We start from the raw sequence: 19751 nt of genomic DNA, 5'->3' as shown, positions 1-19751 counted from the left end.
CCCTATAAATTAAATAGCTCATGCATGAAGTAGTCAGAACGAGCCGCAATTGTGGAAGGTACTATAACAGATTGCTAGGCAAAAAATTGTTGGTTCAAGTCAAATTTTAGTTGCAGAAGACTATTTTCAGTGATGAAGTTTCGTTGCTATATTGTCGCAATGATTTTCTTTTTCCGAATGCAAATAGTAACTTTTAGCCACCAGATATTATCGTTCCAAATTACATATATTAGTTGGTCTTTTACCAATGAAAGTAGTTCTTTTGGCAATTACCTTTATTTGCAATCAAATTGCTGTCACAAGCAAATTGTGGTAGTTGCAAATAGTATTTTTGCATTATTTATGCAATTCTCGTTTCCATGCTTACTAGCACCGTTTTCTCCGAGTTCTCTGAGAGTGAGTTCTAGTAGGCATATAAAGGATACGTAAAATTTTTTAAGAATTTCATAGATTGCGTCATTGTTAACATTATGTTTTGTACACCTTTATGTTGGGCATTTAGCAACTTGAATCTTCAATCTTAGACCAACGGATACAAAATAAAAAAAATAAAATATAAAAGTCAAGAGGTATTGGTCAGGGCAGTCTCCGATGCCAAAGTCCATAATACTTTTGGAGAATGTAAATAAGTAGAGAGAGTTCGAAGAATCTAACCCATTTCCCGATACCTAAGAGTTGTTTTTATACTTGGCTTTTGGGACCAGTAGCCCATGCCTTGCAGTGGGGGGAGGCGTCCTCCTCGTAACTTCTTCAGTTATGCTTATTTAATGCGGTGTGACCTTTTAGGAGGTACATTTAATGCGATATGACCCTTTGTCCCGTCTGACCATCGCAGATGTGATGCGTTAGATTGCCCCTCCTTCTTTGCTTGTTGTCAGAGGATTATGGATCTTCTGCTTGTATAGGCTTCCTGTCGATTTTATCCCTTTAGGGCCAGGCAACATAGTGGGAGAATTTGAGTGCTCCTTGTTCCTCTGTCTTTGGACCCAAGGCCCCCCCATGGCCTAGACCTGCGTTCTTGGGCCTAAGGCCCCGAAGGAAAAACCCCCTAACACTAATATTATAACCCTCAAATGTAAACATAAACATTCAAATTTAATTCATGTCGAGACATTCGAACTCTTTTATTTTACGTCATCATGTTTGGACATCATTCTGAGAAGTTGTTTGAACTTTCGTATCAAACATAAAAATTTAAATACTACATTTGGACTAACCATCACCAATATATATATAGATATCATATATGTATTATGTATATTTGAAGGTATTTTGACCACACACCATCAATATGACATAATTTGATTTATAAGATTCAAATTTTAAAATTTATCTTTTAAATTAAATTATGACACGTAGACTGTGTGTATGGTGTAAAGATTTTAAAATAGAATTATCATTTGTTTTGAAAAAATGAAAACACCAAAAGCTTCACAATAATTTTCCCAACAAAATAACCCTCCATATCCTTTTTTTAAAGTGATATTTGTGCTAAAGTAATTTTTAAAAAAATAGAAATAAAAAGACCCTTATTAAGCGCTTCACGTCTGGTTTACAATGCGTTCTTCTGCATGTGTGGATATGGATCACAAACTCTTCTCTCTCCTCTCATTTCTTCTCACATGGTGAATCTTCCTCACGTTCTTCGCATAGCCTTGTTTCTAAACATTTGCAAAGCCCTTGAATCTTTCCTCTGAAAAGAAATGCAGCCCCAAAGTTGAAGCGAAAGCCAATTTTGAATCCAAAAACGAAGCTCAAGATCAGGTAGGTATTATTCATGTGCAAGAAAGTTTATAATTTCCATAAATATTTTCAATATTGACAAGAATGATCTAATAATGAAGAACATCATCCCAAAAGCCCAAATCCTATAAAGTTCAATCTTTGCTCTTATATAACTATCAAATCCTTCAAATAGATTGAGCAATATGTAAACAAAAATCCCTAAACTTGTTAAGAGTTCTTAAGATCTGTACATATCATAATCATAATTAGCACTTGATCAGATGTAAATTCATGCATCCAAAAATGATTTAGCAATGTCTATATATAATGCATTGAGGACATCCTTCATTGTCAAGACCCCATTGATGATAGAGAGAGAAGTACTAGGAAGAGGAACAAACTATGAATGGAGTTCACAGCTTTAGATACGACAGTGAGACTGTGGCAGGCGATAATCCAACGGGTCCGAGAGGTTTCTTCAAGCATCGAAGCATGGATAACTGCTTTCCCTCCATACCCTCTCCTCTGTCGAGAAGTGCAAGTCGGAGAAGGACTACAGAAAGCAAAAGAGGATGTTCTTTCTTCAGAAGCAGCAGCAGAAAGGGCACTGATGTTACAATGCCCTCACCTTCAAGCAAGGGATCACCGCAAAGCCAAGACTCAAAATCCTCTTCTTCGGCTTCCTTCATCTCAAAAAGCATGAGTGGAAGAAGCTCAGCCCCCATCATGTTTTCCAACTCATCTGGGATGTTAAAGCCCCCACCTGTGGAGTGGAAGCTCGAGTGCACTCTTGAGGAGCTGTGCTTTGGTTGCAGGAGGAAGGTCAAGATCACAAGAGATGTGCTTACAAAGACCGGGTCTGTTATCTACCAATAAGAAATATTATTCCTCGTCCTGAATTTTGTCATCCTTCGTCGCATCATAAAAGTAGCTTTTCATTCAAGGAGTTGGCTTATGAAACCACTTAAAATATGTCGTATCAGTCGGTTTGACTAAAATGATAAAGTTAAGAATGAAGTGTGTGCAATAAAACTGATTATTTTCTCCGTACTGGCAGGCAAATAATTCAAGAAGAGGAGTTGCTGAATATAAAAGTGAAACCTGGATGGAAACAAGGAACAAAGATCACATTTGAAGGGATGGGAAATGAGAGACCAGGGGCTCATCCTGCCGACATAATCTTTGTGATTGAAGAGAAAAGACACCCCTTGTTCAGGAGAGCAGGAGACGATTTGGAGTTTGCAGTAGAAATCCCTTTAGTAAAGGCACTTACAGGCTGCAAACTCTCAATCCCACTATTGGGAGGGGAGAAGATGAGTTTGACAATTGAGGATATCATACACCCTGGATATGAAAAGATCATTGCTGGCCTGGGCATGCCAAGATCCAAAGAGCAAGGAAACAGAGGGAGTTTGAAAATCACATTCCTAGTTGACTTTCCCACACAACTGACAGATGAAGAAAGATCAGATATTCTTAGTATTCTAAAGGATACTTGCTGATCAACTCTTTTAGGTTTTTCCTACCCTACAAGTGTTCTGTTGAGCTGCAATTCTAGAGGGATTCAGGTTGGCCACCAACAATACTTCATTGTGAAATATACTGTATACATAGAAGCTTTTCATTGTAGTAATTCAACATAAATTAGATGTTCAGTTTTGCATCTCACAGAGCCAACCTTGTGATTGGTTGAAGGATGTAAGCATTTTGATTTGAACTGAACTAGAATTCCGACAAAAGAGAGGTTTTTTTACGGTTCTGCTTGGTCACTGAGATTTTTTAGATGAAAATTTTGAATTTTAAAATTAAATATTAAAATATTATATTTTAATATTATTATTGTATTGGGATTTGAAAAAAGTTAGATTGTTTATTATATTTTATATGGGGATTTGAGAAAGTTGTAATGATGAGATAAGAATTTTATGTTTGAGATGGGCACAAGTGTTTTAAAAATTCCAGTTAAAAGTTGAAGTGTTTTGGTTTCCTCAACATTTCTAGTATGCTTAAATTACAACAGAATTTCATAATATGCCAGAATATATTTAATGACATGTAATCTAATCTGGTTGAATCAAATTTACAAATTAATCAAGAAAAGGAAAGGATAGACTGGTTAGTTTAGAATATTGCATTATAATCTCATATATGGGTACCAAAAACTCTTCTTTTAGGTGAATAACAAACTCTCTTTCAAGATATTCCTAATGTCACCTGACTTATTTTAGCATCATTTTAGAAAGGAAATCAAGAAAGACAGCACAGATAAGTAAATCTAGAGTCTATCTTCATCTTATATTCGAGAAAATTTATCAAGTGATGCAGATTTATGAACATAAGAGGTCGTACTAGGGAGAGTGGCTCATTACCGGACACAGGTGCCCATTCAGGCCCAAGTAACACGAGCATCACAGTGCTAAAAGAATCAGCAATGTTGCATATATTTCATTTGCACAACAAATCAAATCTTGTTCATATTGAAATGAGACCATTTATACTGAGCGAGTAGCTTCAAAATACAAAGAAACTTATACCCAATACAGTTATATTAAATTATCTTTTAATCCTTGGACAATCCAATCAGAGCGAAGATTGCACTAAGTATACTACCACTTATCAGAGCCTTCATCAATCTTAGCTTCCCTTTTGTGTAAGGTGGGTACCTCACAGGTGCATCACCAGCAAAACTTCGATACAGAACTGCCTTCTTATGGGTAAAAGCATCAAAAGAAAATTTCCCATGATAGGCACCCATTCCACTCTCCTGAACTCCTCCAAATGGTAAACTGTCAACTGAAACCTGCATCATCAAATACATATTACATATTTAGATCCTATATATAATTGTAAAATGCATAAAGATTTTATGAGGATCCATACATGTACATACAAGAACACCACATGCCTCTATTTGTTAGTTCACACGTTACTATCATAATATCAAACGTGTATATAGAAGTTACTGGAAACGTATATTAGCTCAGTCTTGGGACTCATTTCAGAATCCATATGGGCGAACATGAAAGATACTGTGAGTATTCATGAAAATCAAGCACACAGGATTCTGTCATTTCAGTGCACAAAATAAAATTCTATGCCAAGAGTTTTGAAAATCAAGTGCTCACTGTTGCTACCACTTTATAGGTACAGCTTGCATATTATTAGACTGAGTTGAACTAATGTGTGCCTCTCTTTCTACTGTAAATTACTTTTCTCTGCATATATATTTTTATTCGTACATTTTTTTGTTCACTGAACAATCACCTGATATTAGCTTCCTGCCCTTTTAAGTATATTCACCCAAAGACTTCCAGAATTAGGATTCCTATGCAACACGACTTTCTAGGAAAACCAATATTTGACAAAAACAGCGACTATCTTTAATGACGTTCAAAATAGCTATGCAACCATTGTGTAAGAATACCAATATTCTCACGTCTAACGCCAGATGTGTAAGAATGCCAACTCACTCAAACTATTAGTTCCTCTCTTAAGTATGTGTGCATGGAACAACTGTACATGCAAGAGGTAAGTGCTTGCAGCTAGATACTAATAGTTCAAGGAAGAATAATCACATGTAGAACAGTGTCATTGACGACCACACCCCCAGCAGAGACAGTCATCACAAATTGCTCCTTGAGCTTCTTATTGTTGGTAAACAAATATGCAGCAAGGGGTTTTGTTCCCGAATTTATAATGTCAAAGCTGTCTTCCACTTTCTCAACCTGTTCCAACCAAAAAGCTAAATCATTATTGATCTGCCCGAGGTTCAAATAGAAATACAGAGAAAATTACTGGCCAAATTCTCTATTTTTCTTCAAAGATCACCCACTTCTAAATTACAATAGTGACTAGTCTCTTTATTTTAATAAAATGCCATATGCCTGCAGAAAATCCAAGAACAGATTGCTACTCAAAAATCCACAAATTTTAAGCGCGAGGTATAGGCAGCTTAAACTATTTTCTCCAAGTAATCTTTCTGGGACACCATGTCATAGCTTCTATCATATGACAAGAACTACCAGTTTACAATAAATATGTGGAAGTAAATTCTACTACTCTGTTCAGCTTGGAGAGAAGGACGTGTGGTACTTACTGTTCAGTGTTATTTCAAAGTAACTTCATATACTTCAATATATCTTTTAAGTTACATCGTAAAGAAATGAAAAACACTTAGGCCTATCTCAGTGCAATCAACTCCCTTGTTTCTTACCGTTACAATGGGAAGCAAGGGACCAAAAATCTCCTCATTCATGATCAGAGAGTCTCTGGGGGCATCCAGCAAGATGGTTGGGGAAATCTTCCTGTAATTGAGGGAAATAAACAAAATTAGTATGAAAGGTCCGTTGTACTTAGCAAATATACACTAATTAATAAAAACAAATAACATGCAGACACACAATTCAACTCACAAGGTCGATTTTTCAATCTTTCCACCATGGACAATTGTGCCAGAAACCCGATCCTCATCCAATAACTTGGTCAAGCGAGAAAAGTGGTTTGAGTTGACAATGCGCGACAAGTCTTTTGAATCCAATGGATTCTCCCCAAAAAAATGCTCCAGTTCATGTTTCAGAGCATCCACCTGGAGAATCAGATGCATTATAGTAAAACTAAATATGTTTAAAACTTGCAAATTAACATATTTAATGGCATAATATTGGCAAAATTACCAATTTCGGAGCAAAATCTTTTGTTGTTAAGAGGTAATCTGGAGCAACGCAAGTTTGACCATTATTACACCCCCACTTACCCGCAATTATCCTTCTAGTTGCAACCTAGGAAGTACAAACAAATACAAGTTAGCACATGAGACACAAAGGTGGATGTCGCAGTGATGATAATGGAAAGGGGGAACCGTTAGGCTATGCAAAGAAAAAACAGTTCTTTTTACCTGTAGATTTATGCTCGAATCAACAACAACTGGAGATTTTCCTCCAAGTTCCAGAAGAACTGGTGTAAGGTGCTTCGCAGCAGCTGCCATCACAATCCGTCCAATTCTTCCATTGCCTAAAGATTCGAGGATTACTTGAGTTTACAAACAATCAAATCATTCTACTGTCAGAACCTAACGACCAAAACATATTTTAGCAGCAACAGGGTTACAGGCTTGTACCAATCGATAATGTAGAATTCCAATATCGAAAAACAGTAATTATCCGAACATGCTAAAACGGTTCATTTGAGACATGCTCAAATTGTCATTCAATAAGGCTAACACCAAGAGATCAGTAAATCAATAGCAGATACAGACACAGCCAATGCCAAAAATTATCGCATATCCTCCCTGAAGGTACTAGAATAGTCCAAGATTAGCCCTGATTGAATTAACTAAACATTAATGGATAGTTCTTCCTCTTGCCTAAACCAAATATATAAATGTTCGTAGCCATTATTCAATGCAATGTTTTATATCTGAAGTCAAAGAAGCAGAGCCAGCAACAAATATCGTCCTAAGACAACACATCATCTCCTTGTCAAGTAGCATTCCCAATAACAAAATAGTCAAATTACCATATATTAAGGGAAGGCTTGAACTTAAACCACCAAGTGACACTAGAACTCCTACCAGTTTCCAACCTTTGTCTCTTCATTTATTTTCTAATCAACTCACCACTGGGAAAGAAGCTGTAAATACTAACATTAGATATATAGCAAAATGAGATTAAGGTGCCCATGACGGAGGTTATTTCACCACCTCCACTAAAATGAAATTCCTTCACTCAGTCAAACTTATCTCAAAATCATAGTTTCTGCATCAAACTGCATTGATTTGAAAGAATACAAGATAAGAAAAAGCTACCCACTACCCATCCCAAAATTAATTCAAGAACGCTAGTCTCATCTATTTCACCATCCATCCCTAAACTACCCATATGTGCTGAAACAACCTTTGAGCACAGCAACACACATTTAAGGCTTTAGAGTTGACCTGTCAACAAAATAATTTGTAATTTTGTAGTGTTAATAGATAACTCCTTATCTACCACCTACCTCAATCTCTGCACCAATAGTAGATTTTCAGTTTTACAGGTTGTAGATATTCCATCACGACCTTGAACTATATTCTTTTCTAAGTTTTTCAGTGCTTGTGAGGGACTTGCAACCATGGACACAACATGAGAATTCTTCATACCAAATATTTGGGTCGGTAACTTTATTCAACAATTCTAGCCAGTCAATCACTAATTTTACTCTTCATCAAAAGGAATATCACTCAATCCAATATCAACTTTTTAATATTGTCCTAGAAGAAAAGGCAAATTAATGAAAAATTACGAAGAACCTGTATAACATATTTTGTCCCACTTTTGCTCCAGTAGTGCAGTTGTTTCAGCAACACCTCCCTCAACAACCCGTATCAAAGAGTTGTCCATATATTCCCCAACTAATTTTGCAAGCAAAGATGATGTGGCTGGAGCAACTTCTGACGGTTTTAGAACAACTGCATTACCGGCTGCAATAGCTCCAATAACCGGGTCAAGAGACAACACTGGAGAAGAGAGATAAACAAATGTTTGTTATAATTATTATATGGAGGAATTAATTTCTTTAATTATTTTCAGGTTCAGGTCTAAATTTAAAATTAAATATTAAAAAAATGTTAACATGGAATCAACATACAAAAAGGATAATTCCAAGGTGAGATGACCAAAACAACACCCAGAGGTTCCGGCACTATTTCAGCTGATGAAGGAAAAGTGGTCAATGAAGTTTTAACCTGAATTAGAGGCAAAGAAGCAAACAAAACTCAGATAATTAAATTTCACAAAAATGCATGCATAGAAGTTAAGTTCATTGTCAGGTAATGACAAAACAATACCTTTTCTGGCATCATCCAATGTTTCAACTTCTTAACTGCCAATGAGCAGGCGTTCTTTAACATGGCAACCTGCATAACAAACCAAATAAATCAATTTTTTTGGGGGGGGGGTGGAAGCAGCATATAAAAATTGACATCCTTATTAATAGTTAAGTTCTGTGAATTCCGTGGGGTTCCAATCATAGAGTCCAGTAAGAATCTCGTTTGAATTGAACATTGGGCAAGCCTAAGACCCAAAGACCAGAAAGAGCTTGTCAAAAGTTTGATTTATGTACCTCTAATTTCAAATAATATGATTCTGTATTCACAAACCGGATTAACTAGCATAATTCTTCAACTGTTCCTCAGATTTTGAAATTTTAACCGACTTCAAATTTTAAAAAATGGGCTGTAATCCCCAATAAATTTCAGCGACTCTTATTTAACCCTCAATTTCTTTCCAAGCAGGCATTACTTTCTCATTTACAGTTATACTCATCTCTGCACAAATTATCACTGAGAACTTCTGAAGTAATTACGCGCAAGAATAAACCAAATATTCTGAACTCTTCCAGTAGAAAACAAGATTCTAGCAAATCCTCGAATTTAAATAATTCTGTAGTTTGAGATCATATGAGTAGTTACAACATGACAAGAGAGTTTTAAAGAAGACTCTTGTTGCAATAAATATGATAGCTTGAGCCACGTTACAGTTAGTACTTTCAAGAAGGATCGAAATGTCGGCTCTCTTATAGCATGGAAAAAGCTTTAAGTATGTATGCCATTAATACTCCACCATCCACCCATACGGAAAAGGTCAAAAGAAAAAACTTTTGATGTGTCCCACAGAATTGACCCAAACCCTAAGCATTTGACATATAAATTTTCCTATCCTACTTTGCTCGACTCTTAAAGCTACATTTAAGAACACATGAAATTTATATCAAAAAAATGAAGAAGTAAGGCAAGTCAAAAACAAAAACAGAAACCCATAGGAGTTGAAGTAATAACAAAACAGTGTAAATGAGAACGTGTAATGAATGATTTGCTATCAAATACATGATGTGATAAATGAAAATATGTCCTTATTATAAAATTTGATAGATCTACCAGCTCAATTACTTGAAAATCCTCAAATTATTGAGCCAAGATAATTGATATTAATACACCATATATAAACGTACTACTAACCTCCCTATATTTTCCCAAAACCTTTAAAAAAAGTTCTAATTCAAATTTTTATTTAGAACAAATTAAGCATCTTGGTAATTGGCTGTTCTTCGTGAAATTCAACCACATAATAATAACAATATCCCCAACATATGCAATGAAAAAGAATGGACGAAGAAAAACAGCAAGATGGTACATGGATACATCGAGTAACGCAACATGGAATTATAATCCAAAGTCAACGAGCAAAAAAAATAAGGGTACACAGCAACATAAACAGAGGCAAAGACGATAGTGGTGATGATGATGAAAGAGGACCTCGTAGATGCAGGACTCGAGCTCCGGCTTGGAGAGGTCGGAGCGAAGAGCTTCGACGACGTCGTGCTCGTGATCCTCTGCCATCTTCAGAATGCTCTTCAACTGGGACAGTCTCCACTGGTAGCTCCGAGTCTTACCAGTAGCAAAGGCGTCCCGAAGCTCCTTCACCAATCGAGACGCCGCTTCCGCGTCGACCCCAACCTTGGTTTCCTCCATGGCCGCCATTGAAGATTCCTTCACGTAGCTATCGATATATATATAGATAGATAGATAGATAGGTAAAGGCAGAGAGATACGTATTGGAATACAAGTTTATCTTCCCAGAGACAGAGACAGACTGAAAGTCTGAAACGGGGGAATCGGAGAGGCTTTCGAATCGAAGCAGACGAAGATAAAGCGAAGACACCAACGTCGAATCGAGACGTGTCGCGTGGTGTATCGCTGACGGTAACCCTGAGAATGGCCTCCGCTTGCCCTCCCCAGTTAGGCCACCGTAGAAATTATATAGTGAACCGTACCTTCCTGGGATTGGAGTCCTTGACTAAAAGCTGGACTGTATTGCATAGGCCACGCGACGTAAAAGCGCGTGCGGAATTATGGGGATGGAGGAGTTTGTATTGCTTGCAAAGGACCAACCTACGGGACGGCTCTGTGGTCCCCATTTTCTTTTGATTTGACGCTAGTTTCCGTTTATGTCACTGTTGCTTTTTATTCCCTGCCTTCCGATAGATATTATTATTGACATTAATGACCCACTCTTGACAAACTTGATCCAATGATTTGGACCAAAGGGATAATTCAAAACTCGCCGACGGCCCGTCCGGTCCAAATGATTTTTTATTTATTTTTACTTAATAATTAAGTAAATATTTTAAAAATAATATTTTAATTTTTTTAAAAAAATACTTAAATATATGAAATAACAATTAAAATAAAAAATAAAAAATAATTTAAATATTTAAATATTTTTTTATAATTATAAAAAGTGGAATCAACCATAAAAAAATTACTTTTTATATAGATCTTAAATTTATCTGTTTTCAAAAAAAAAAAAAAAGCACAAAATTTATATGAGTGCAAATATTATTTTTCATATTTTATAAAATTTGATAAAAAAAAATAGTGTGACTAATTGAAACTATTTTCAAGAAAAAAATCTTTGTGGTTGAAATCGTAATTTTATTGTCCGGGGGTAATCAAATGGGATTGAAACATTTAATCCATGCATTACCACATGTGAAATCCAAAAATAAAAGAGTAGAAAAAGTCTATTACATTTGGGTGGAAAAACTATAAAATTATGAGTTATGTATTTAATTAATTTTTTTCAAATAAAATTTTCTCGCAAGAAAATGACTTTTCCTTTAAGAATTTAAAACTACATAAAGAAAAAGTACCCAAAATGAATGCACATGGAATATTATAAGTGACGTACACATCTATTTGTTTTCGCTGTTGGTGTTTGGAAGTTAGGTAATTTTGTTGTTGAGACAGATCAAGGTGGTACAACAAACCGGGTTATCTCTCCTCACACCTTATCTAGAAGTAGCGTAGAACTCATTAGAGCCGCAGAAACGTTGGAGGGAATTGTCAAATTAGAGAAAGATGAGGGGTGTGAAATCTGGTCTCCGATAGACATTCCAAGTCTAAAATTTGGATAAAGGTTGAGGTTTTGGTTAAAGTTAAAATTATTAAAGAAATTAGTTCATATTTGATTATACATTTTAAAGTTAAAATAATAATATCATATTATATATTTTAATAATATTTTTTTTAATTTTTTTATATTTTACAAATACACTTTATATATTAATTAAGAATTTAATTTTTATTTAAAATTATTATTATCTAACTATTTTATTTTCTCAACCTAATTATCAAACATAATATTTTTAAAATAAAATATTATTTTAGAGATGAATTGCGGGTTAAATTTAGAGAAAAAAATAACTTTACTATAATTTAAAAGTAGAATATTTGAATTTTGACTAGTCCAATACAGATAATTTTTACTCAAGTTAACTAAAATTTGACTAGATATTGACATTTGGCTAGGCTAGTACCCGTGCTCTAAGTTCTAACACCTGGCCTAAGGGGAAAATGGCTGGGGAATGCCCATTAAATGTTGTGAAGGATGTTTTCTTACGCCAAGGCCTACATGTTGAAGGATCTTTTCTTTTTTTATTGTTAATTGAATAAAATATTGTTAAAATATTATTTTTTAATATTATTGTTGTTATAAAATTTTAAAAAGTTAAATTATTTCTTATATTTTGTGTGAAAATTTAAAAAATTTGTAATCATGAGATGAAATAGAATTTTTACTATCCAAACGAGACCATTCAAACAAAAATTATATAAAAATAAATTTACAAAATAATATAGATTTATATGGCAAATTTGGAAAATTCTATCCAACAAGCCTCGCTCTTAGGTATTACTGGTTGAAGATTGATGATGAAAAGGTTAAAAAGAAAATTAATTGATATTGGGTAACGTTTTAAGTTGTCGTTGAACATTGATGACAAGCTCTCTAAGACTGTTCACCCATATACAAATCATATTTTATGGATAAACAAAATGATACTTCGACAAAAATTTAGTAATAGATTGACCCATATTCCTTATTATATATCATATTAATGTATTAATTTTATGTTATAAAATTAAAATTTATATGTTATATAAAAAATAATAAGATTAATTTTATATTATATTAATTAGCAAGTTAGCATATAATATACAATATTATTTTTTATATAATATAAAATATTAAAAATAATATATATATATATACCAGTTTGGTTCAATTAGAAACCGGTGTTCTAAAAACTAAAACTGGAACCAGACCAATTTTGCTAAATATGAACCGGTAGCAGACCGGGTTTCTAGATTTTTTTAGCCCTAACACTAGCCTTGGGAGTGCTCCAGAAGGAGAATGAGGAATTAAAGCAGGGTTTGGAAAAGAAGGCTGCTGAGTTGGATGAAGTGAAGACAGTGGACGCAACTAGTAGTAGGATGAGGAATCTTAAAGTGAAGGTAGACTATATCAAAATGACCAAAACAAAAAAGAGGAGGATACATGGTAGCCTAAAAGATTTGACGAAGAAATATGAGGAGATGGGGAAATGGGTAGGAACATACTCATTGGTAGATAATCAGCATTTAGATTTTTTTAGTCCTAACACTAGCCTTGGAAATGCTCCAGAAGGAGAATAAGGAGTTAAAATAGGATTTGGAAAAGAAAGATGCTGAGTTGGATGAAGCGAAGACCATGGACGCAACTGGTGATAGGATAAGGAATCTTAAAGTGAAGGTAGACTATATCAAAATGACCAAAACGAAGAGGAGGAGGATACATGATAGCCTGAAAGATCTGATGAAGAAATATGAGGAGATCGGGAAATGGGTAGGAACATACTCGTTGGTAGATAATCTGCATTTAGATTTTTTTAGCCCTTGGAAGTGCTCCAGAAGGAGAATGAGGAATTAAAGCAAGGTTCAGAAAAGAAGGATGCTGAGTTGGATGAAGTGAAGACCGTGGACGCAACTGGTGATAGGATGAGGAATCTTAAAGTGAAGGTAGACTATATCAAAATGACCAAAACGAAGAGGAGGAGGATACATGATACCCTAAAAGATTTGATGAAGAAATATAAGGAGATGGGGAAATGGGTAGGAACATACTCATTGGTAGATAATCTGCATAATAGTGCATATATGCCACATAGCAAGGAGATAATGATGGTCCCCATTTCTTTGAAGTTTAAGGTCCCTCATATGGATCTCTATAGTGGGAGCCAAGCCTTTTACCACCAACATAATTGAAAATTTTCTTATAGTGAGGGTCACCTTCTTGTACAATTTATTGGGTGCCCAATGCTAAATAAGATGAGGGCAATCACATCAACCCACCATTTGAAGATGAAACTCTCGATCGAAGCAAGACTAGAAATAGTTCGGGGTGAGCATGGGTTGGCAAGAGAGTTCTATGTACGAGAGCTAAAATAGGGGAGAGGAGAAGTTCAAACCTTGAAGACAGAATGCGCGAACTAAATCAGATCCCACCTTCACCTGAAATCATTGTTAGGATGATCTAAACCTGGGATGAGGAGGAGTTAGAGTAGGGAGAGACCGCAGAACCTTTGGAGCTAGTTGCCCTATATACTGGCTGACCATAAGTTACAACAATGATTGGAACCTTTGTGAACACAAACCTCAGGGAGCAACTATCATGGCTCCTAATACAGCACATGGACATCTTTGCATGGAACCATTAGGACAGGCCTAGGATAGACCCATCTATAATTGAACACTGTCTTTGTGTAGACCCTATGGTGAAGAAGGTTAGACGGAAGAGAAAATGCTTCAACATAGAGAAAAATGCAGCCATAATGGAGGAGGTTGATCACATGCTCGAAACTGCCCTCATAAGGGAGTCGTACTACCATGAATGGTTGTTGAGTGTGGTGCTAGTGAAGAAAGAAAAATGGGAAGCGGCACACATGTATGGACTTCAAACACTTGAATAAGACATGTTCCAATGATAGTTTTCCATTACTGCGAATAAATTTGATAGTGGATTCGATGACAAGGCATAAGATGCACAGTTTTATGGACGCTTACTCGAGGTACATTCAAATTAAACTCTATCAGAATGACCAATAGAATACATTATTCATCATAGATAGAGGACTCTATATTTGGCCTAAAGAATGCGAGGGTGGCCTACCAACTACTAGTAAATCTCATGATCAAGAAGTAGATTGGGCGCAATATGGAGGTGTATGTTGATGACTTGATGGTGAAAGAAAATGAGAGTGGCCAACATCTGGAGGATCTAAGAGAGGCCTTCGCCGAGGTCGAGACGATACAACATGAAACTCAAGACTAAGAAGTGTGTCGTCAGTGTCAAGCTAGGAAATATTTTGAATTTTATGGTGTCGGAAAGGGGACTCAAGGCTAGCTCGGAGAAGATATGAGCAATAATCGAGCTGAAGTCTCCATGGAATCTAAACGAGGTGGAAAATCTGACTAGAAGGATAGTGACACTTAACAGATTTGTGCCTAAGGCGACTAGCAAATGTCTCCTATTCTTTCACATAGTGTAGAAGACCCAAGAGTGGCATGACGGATGCAAAGAAACATCTAAGAACCTAAATACTTGCTTGTCTAGCCCACCTCTACTCAGAGAAACCAAACCTGGTGAAGCACCCTACAACCTGTCAATTGCATAGGGGGTAATCAACGTTGCACTAGTAAGGGAGGAATGTAGGAGACAAAGGCCAGAATACTACATGTGCAAAGCATTGAGAGGAGTAGAGACATGATAACCATGAATTAAACTAGTAGCCTTCATGTTAGTATTTGTAGCCTACAGATTGAGGCCATATTTCTAGGTACACGCAGTAAAGGTGCTGATCGAGGTGCCACTCAAGAAGGCACTATAACGACCAAATACATATGTGGACTCATCAATTGGTCATTCAAACTTAGTGCGTTCGACTTAGACTCTTTGCCGAGGAATTCAATAAGTCCACTTTTGAGATATTGGCCACTAAGCCTCCTTTTTATAAAATAATCACCCACTCTAATTATCTAATGGTTTCATGACACATGGCAAATATCTATGGGATCTAAATATGAAAATTCTATAAAAATATTCCATGAGAAGGGTTGAGATGAATTGAGGAAATGACTCTCACTCTCTCTTCAATTTCTCTAGATATAAAAAAAGATTGACTAACCTAATTATATAAGTGTCCTTGGTCCTTCAGGACCCGGTGAAGTCCAATGATGATTTTTCTATTTTGCAAGAGTTATTTACCCGTCTGACCATGCAAAATATACTTCAAAAAATGCTTTTAAAAATCATAGATGATAATGAGTATTATTGATAATAACACTAGATGGTGGCAAGTAGAAAAGATAAGAGCTCTCTTCAATCCAAGACTTGCCTCTAAAATTTTGAAAGTTACTATATATCCTGGTGCACAACCTGATAGATGGATATGGAAAGAGTAGCGGAATGGTAACTTTAGTGTTAGAAGTTGTTATAGATTCTTCAAAGAGGTTATGAAGGAAAGCCATGGGAAATGTTTAGATGCAGTCAATCACCATGCTCTCTGGAAGGCACTTTGGAAGATGCAGGTTCCTCACAAAATCAAGGTTTTTGCTTGGAGAGCTAGTAAAGAAAGGTTACCAACTCAACACAATTTGAATAGCCAACATGTGAGTATTGAAGGGTCTTGCTGTTTCTGCAAACAAATGTTAGAAAATACCCCTCATGCTTTATTTTACTATCTCCTGATTAGAGATTGTTGGGTTCAATATGTACCAGATATGGATAAGATGATTGGAAAATGTCTATAATGGAGATTGCGTTGAAGGTGCTGAAAGAGGCCAGGTGATTTATCTTTGTTTTATTCTTTAGCCTCGGGCTTTTGGTGGAGAAGGAACAGAATGGTGCATGACAAGGAGATCATTGAACCAAGCCAAGTGGTTGAAAATGCCCTTTCTTTGTTATGGGGGTTTAATGAAATTAAACATGTTTCTCAAGCAAAGGCTAAAGATTACTTAAGTTGGAAAGCCCCTTCTACTGAGTTTTTGAAACTCAATATTGATGGAGCAATGTTTGGTGAACTGAATAGGGCTAGTGTGGGTATGCTTCTACACAGTGTTTTGAATACCGTACTGGATGCCGTACCGGTCAAGGCATTGGAACGAAATATTTCGGTACTAGTACCGTTTCGTATACCATTTCGAGATAGTCAATATATAAATAAATTATATGTATAAATATATATAAATTATATTCTAAAATAATATTTTATATATGAATAATTTATACATAAATACATATTTATAAATTATAAATAGTCTAGTATAAATTGGAGGTCAAAAAATAAGTTTATAGATTGAAAAAAAAAATGAAGGCCGAAATACCGACCAGTACAGACTGAAATATCGGCCAGTATGACCAGCCGGCCGGTATTCAGACCGGTATGAAACAAGTACAATACATGTACCAGACCAGTGGTCGGTATAGAAAATTCTGGCCGTACCTACCAATATGGTACGGTATTTAAAACCATGGTTCTAAGGGATGCCGCAGGTGAGATTGTATGGGTAGCTAGCAAAGTAGAAAATGCAGTAATTGACTTTGAAGCTATTTAGTTACCAGCCATTTTCAGAGGGCTACAACTATGTGCTAACATGGGAATATAAAGATTAATAATAGAGAGTGATTGTTTGTTGGCAGTCCTAGCTCTTCAAGCGAATGGTGACACGACAGCTATGCTAGAATCCCTTGTGGTTGAAATCAGGAAGCTTCAATTATCGTTTATAGAATGTTTAGTTCAACATGTCTATAAAGAAGGTAACGAGATAGCTCATAAGCTTGTCCGATATGCATAGAATGTAGAAACTATATCTATGTGGTGTAATAGTTTTCCAAACTTTATTTCTCAAACTAATTGGTTTGATAAATGTCTGTAATTTTCTTTTAACAAGTAAAAGAGTTTTCCTATATTAAAAAAAAAAAAAATCATAGACGATAATGATATGAAATCCCAACAATTTAGCTTAAAATTAATATTATAAATTTAAGAAACCCTATCGGGTAAAGTATCCGAAGAATTCTAAAAAGATATTGATCATAATAATTGATAAATCAATGTCAAGATTTGAACTTTTTGGTCTAGGGATCATCCTCAAGTCTCAACTCAAATATACATCACCAAGTTTGGGTCAGGCTGGTTAGGATTTAAATTAAGTACGGGCTTCCATCGTAAGCCCTTGTTAAAGCCACAATAGCATGTTGTAATCCCAATATTTATCTGAATTTTCGAAGTTAAAATTGTAAATAAGTGCATACACGCCTTTCTTTTTTGAAAATGAAAAAGTACAAAAACAACAAAAACATAAACATCATCAATATTGCGGCAATAACAATACTAATAACTCAAACATGACCCAAAAAGTGCTTTCTGCCCTCTTAAAAAGTATTGTTAACACGAATATGTGTAAAAGAAGTGTTAGATCTATTCGTACATAAATCTCATGCAAGTATTTTATACTAAAAGAAAATTTTGTAAAAATATTTATATTAACAAACGTTTCATTTATATATGTGTGTGTGTCTAAGTGTTAACAGTTTGAAATGAAAATATAAAAAGGTTTAGATTGAGGGAGAGAGAGAGATAGAGAGGAACCTCGTAGATTAAGGCTTCGAACCTGGGCTTGGAGAGGTCAGCGACAATTGCCTCAGCAATCTCTTGCTCGTGATGCTCCAACATCTGCAAAAGTCGCTGCAACTGCGACATTCTCCACTCGTAGCTTCGTGTCTTACCCGTGGCATAGCTCCCCTTAATCTCCTTTACCAGATTCGACACTTCTAATTCTATTTCGATCACCTTCTTCTCACCCTCAATCGCCATTATTCGAACAGCTACAATATTCAGCACACGCACGAAAAGCACCCTATATATATGTGTATATAAACAGAGAGATCAGAGAGAGAGAGAGAGAGCGAGAGAGGTTAGTCAATGTCTCGATGGTAATACAAATTAATGTAAACACTATTTTTTGTTTGACAATTGACCTTAATTACCGAACCTTCAACCTTATCTCTTTTAGACCAGAGCAAAAAAAGTTGTCTGAACCCATTAAACACGTAGTTAGGCAAAGTGGAAGTCCTCGACACCAAAGATGTTTGAAACGAATGATTACCTTTTCAAGTGGCTATGGAATTCAGAAGGCTATGGCTATCTATTTTGGTTGCAACTTTGAAAGTTAATTATAGATATGGAAGTGGCAGACAAAAAATGGATACTGTTTTACTTTGGGATTTTCAAAAGTGCTCTCTTCACCAATTTATTATAAAGCTTGACTTCTCCCTTTTTTTTTTTTTTTTAATCACTTTTCATGTTGTTAGATAACTATTTTTTTTATTCATGAACAATTTAGAAAAAAGAAATGCTTCAAACCGAACTTAGTGCAAAGTTACAATTTACACCATCCAATAAACAACTGACACGTAAAATTTTCAAGTTATTCATTGTGGGTTTGAGTTAAGGAAACATTTTCCTTTTCTGTCTCTATCTCTGATTCTCCTCAATACTTCGGTCTTCTCACCCTTTTGGATTTTTAGGATTTTCTCTTCCTTTCAATTGCTCTCTCTCATCTCGTACAAATTTTGGTCTCTCGACAGATCCAATCACTCTCTTTGATCTTTATCGCTCTCTCTGATATCTATCCAAACAACCCATTTAATTGGTTGTCGATTTCCTTCTCCTCAACAGGTCATGAACTCGACTAGGAACCCATATCCTTCAATCAGAACAAGAACTCGATTTGGAACTCATCTCCTTAATCTCTGTAAGTGATTTAATACTCGATTATGGCTAATTTTAATACAACTTTAATGTTGTTGGCTTCAAAGACAATATGAGTGAAGTAATCAATCTTGTAGAAGTAATCAATCTTGTAGGAGTAATGGCTGTGGATCATACATTCATCTAAAAACTGTTCATTAATTTGATATTTCCAATTTCTAAGTATTTATAACACCAACACGCATCCTCTGAGATTTGCTACTTCATATTAACTAATCATCATCATCCTTCTTTTGGGTTTTGTTATTCTTTTATTGTTATGCTTTCAGATTCATGTATTTGTAGTGACTACAACAAAAAAGAGATTTTGGGACAATTTTGAGTTGGGACGAAATGAAAAT

General features: G+C 35.5%; 2 protein-coding genes across 4 annotated transcripts; one reads left to right on the top strand and one right to left on the bottom strand.

The window, feature by feature from the left end:
* The first annotated feature begins 1450 nt into the window (after nucleotides 1-1450).
* LOC122296370 (dnaJ homolog subfamily B member 13-like) lies at nucleotides 1451-3464 on the top strand. 2 transcript variants are annotated; one of them, XM_043105989.1, is made up of 3 exons: nucleotides 1451-1764; nucleotides 2082-2582; nucleotides 2783-3464. In XM_043105989.1, the coding sequence occupies exons 2-3, from the start codon at nucleotides 2128-2130 to the stop codon at nucleotides 3225-3227; spliced, it is 900 nt and encodes a 299-aa protein (XP_042961923.1). In that variant the 5' UTR covers nucleotides 1451-1764; nucleotides 2082-2127; the 3' UTR covers nucleotides 3228-3464. The 2 variants fall into 2 exon arrangements, with proteins under 2 accessions (XP_042961923.1, XP_042961922.1); XM_043105988.1 differs by having other exon boundaries at nucleotides 2063-2582.
* Nucleotides 3465-4142: 678 nt separating this feature from the next.
* Nucleotides 4143-18468, bottom strand: LOC122296368 (aldehyde dehydrogenase family 3 member H1). 2 transcript variants are annotated; one of them, XM_043105987.1, is made up of 10 exons: nucleotides 18229-18468; nucleotides 8549-8617; nucleotides 8350-8446; nucleotides 8012-8218; nucleotides 6620-6735; nucleotides 6399-6503; nucleotides 6138-6310; nucleotides 5939-6029; nucleotides 5301-5450; nucleotides 4143-4525 (listed from the first exon to the last, which is right to left on the bottom strand). In XM_043105987.1, exons 1-10 carry the CDS (start codon nucleotides 18451-18453, stop codon nucleotides 4286-4288), a joined length of 1473 nt encoding a protein of 490 aa, XP_042961921.1. In that variant the 5' UTR covers nucleotides 18454-18468; the 3' UTR covers nucleotides 4143-4285. The 2 variants fall into 2 exon arrangements, with proteins under 2 accessions (XP_042961921.1, XP_042961920.1); XM_043105986.1 differs by lacking the exon at nucleotides 18229-18468 and adding an exon at nucleotides 10016-10544.
* Nucleotides 18469-19751: the final 1283 nt, after the last annotated feature.

Source organism: Carya illinoinensis, chromosome 15 (assembly GCF_018687715.1).
Source record: "Carya illinoinensis cultivar Pawnee chromosome 15, C.illinoinensisPawnee_v1, whole genome shotgun sequence".
Lineage (NCBI taxonomy): Eukaryota > Viridiplantae > Streptophyta > Magnoliopsida > Fagales > Juglandaceae > Carya > Carya illinoinensis.
The sequence above is the reverse complement of the archived record's forward strand: the minus strand, read 5'-3'. Positions and strand labels throughout refer to the sequence as shown.

Bases quoted from the DNA above. Each gene is read 5' to 3' on its own strand.
- LOC122296370 (XM_043105989.1), top strand. From the start codon at position 2,128: ATGAATGGAGTTCACAGCTTTAGATACGACAGTGAGACTGTGGCAGGC. The intron at 2,583-2,782 runs GTCTGTTATCTA...CCGTACTGGCAG, and splicing joins GATGTGCTTACAAAGACCGG to GCAAATAATTCAAGAAGAGG.
- LOC122296368 (XM_043105987.1), bottom strand. From the start codon at position 18,453: ATGGCGATTGAGGGTGAGAAGAAGGTGATCGAAATAGAATTAGAAGTG. The intron at 8,618-18,228 runs GTTCCTCTCTAT...TTTGTTATGCAG, and splicing joins TCGAAGCCTTAATCTACGAG to GTTGCCATGTTAAAGAACGC. The intron at 6,736-8,011 runs GTTCTTCGTAAT...TCGAATCTTTAG, and splicing joins GGACAAAATATGTTATACAG to GCAATGGAAGAATTGGACGG.